Source organism: Nicotiana tabacum, chromosome 19, assembly GCF_000715075.1.
Source record: "Nicotiana tabacum cultivar K326 chromosome 19, ASM71507v2, whole genome shotgun sequence".
NCBI lineage: Eukaryota > Viridiplantae > Streptophyta > Magnoliopsida > Solanales > Solanaceae > Nicotiana > Nicotiana tabacum.
The window spans coordinates 149,545,234-149,546,808 of NC_134098.1; the positions used below are offsets into that span (position 1 = coordinate 149,545,234).

At 37.4% G+C, this 1,575-nt stretch overlaps 1 protein-coding gene across 1 annotated transcript; it reads left to right on the top strand.

The window, feature by feature from the left end:
* The first annotated feature begins 545 nt into the window (after positions 1 to 545).
* Positions 546 to 1,178, top strand: LOC142173783 (uncharacterized). Its single transcript, XM_075239434.1, has one exon. It carries the CDS (start codon positions 546 to 548, stop codon positions 1,176 to 1,178), a length of 633 nt encoding a protein of 210 aa, XP_075095535.1.
* Positions 1,179 to 1,575: the final 397 nt, after the last annotated feature.

Genomic DNA, 1,575 nt, shown 5'->3' on the forward strand with positions numbered 1-1,575 from the left:
GCAAGATATTACAGATTTTGTATCGCGGTGCCTAAACTGCCAGCAAGTAAAAGCTAAACATCAGAGACCAGGCGGCTTAGCTCAAGTCATTGAAATACCAGAATGAAAATGGGAACGAATAAATATGGAATTTGTGGTTGGTTTGCCGTGAACTTTTAAGAAACGCGACTCTATTTGGGTCATAGTAGACCGACTCACTAAGTCAGTTCACTTTTTTCCAGTCAAAACAACCTACACAACACCCTAGTATGCAACATTATACATAAAAAAAAATTGTTCGGTTGCATGGTTCTCCTGTGTTCATTATTTCTGACAGGGGTGCTCAGTTTACTGCCCAGTTCTAGAAGAGTTTTTAGGAAGGTCTCGGTACCCGAATTAATCTAAGTACAACCTTTCACTCTCAAACAGATGGGCAGGCCGAGAGGACAATTCAGACCTTAGAAGATATGTTACGAGCATATGTTCTCGATTTTAAAGGAAACTGGGATGAACATCTGCCTTTGATTAAGTTCGCATATAATAATAGTTATCAAGCAAGTATTCAGATGGCCCCATTCGAAGCCCTATACGGTAGGAGGTGTCGTTCGCCTATAGGATGGTTTGAGATAGGTGAAACGAAACTTATTGGGCCAAACATAGTACAAGATGCCTTGAAAAAGGTGAAACTAATTCAGAAACGACTTAAAATAGCTCAAAGTCGACAAAAGTCATACGCAGATATAAGACGCCGTGATCTTGAGTTCAAAGTGGGTTACTATGTATTTTTAAAAGACTCTCCAATGAAGGGGATCATGAGGTTTGGTAGAAAAGGGAAGCTTAGCCCGATATATATAGGGCCTTATCTGATTCTTGAAAGGATTAGGCTTGTGGCATATCGTCTAGCTTTACCTCCAGAGTTATCTTCAGTATATCTAGTTTTTCATGTGTCCATGCTGAAAAAGTACTTTCATGACCCGAGTCATATAATTGATAGGCAGGACATAGAGTTTGATGATACTCTATCATATGAGGAGGTTCCTGTAACTATAATAGACAGGCAGGTTCGTAGACTTCGAAACAAAGATGTTGCTTCGATAAAAGTAATATGGAGAAACCATTCAGCTGAGGAATCTACGTGGGAGCCAGAGGAAGCCATGAAGGAAAAATATCCCTATTTGTTCGAGATTTCAGGTATATAATTCAATTAATGCTTTAAAATAATTAGATTGGTAAGGTATGGGATATTTGTGCTTATAGTGATGTAAAACGACTTTATCGGGTATATTAGTATGCCTTAATATTATATTTTATTGGATTGAGTAGCTGGAGGTACGAAATGTTATTGTTGGGTTGCTTGGACAGGTTGAAAATTTTGGATAGCTCCAGTTACAAAGGAAATTTTGCCAAAAGTTTTGGAAATTTTAGGAGTTAGTCAAATTTTGAGGTCCTAAGATCTTTCTTTTAGACTAAAGAATAATTATGACACAACATTCGAGGATGAATGTTCCTAAGCGGGGGAGAATGTAAAGCCTCATAAATTTCTAGCTTAAATTATTTTTTTATAATCTCGAAATTCATAATGTAATTAAAGTGCTC

Bases quoted from the DNA above. Each gene is read 5' to 3' on its own strand.
- LOC142173783 (XM_075239434.1), top strand. From the start codon at position 546: ATGGCCCCATTCGAAGCCCTATACGGTAGGAGGTGTCGTTCGCCTATA.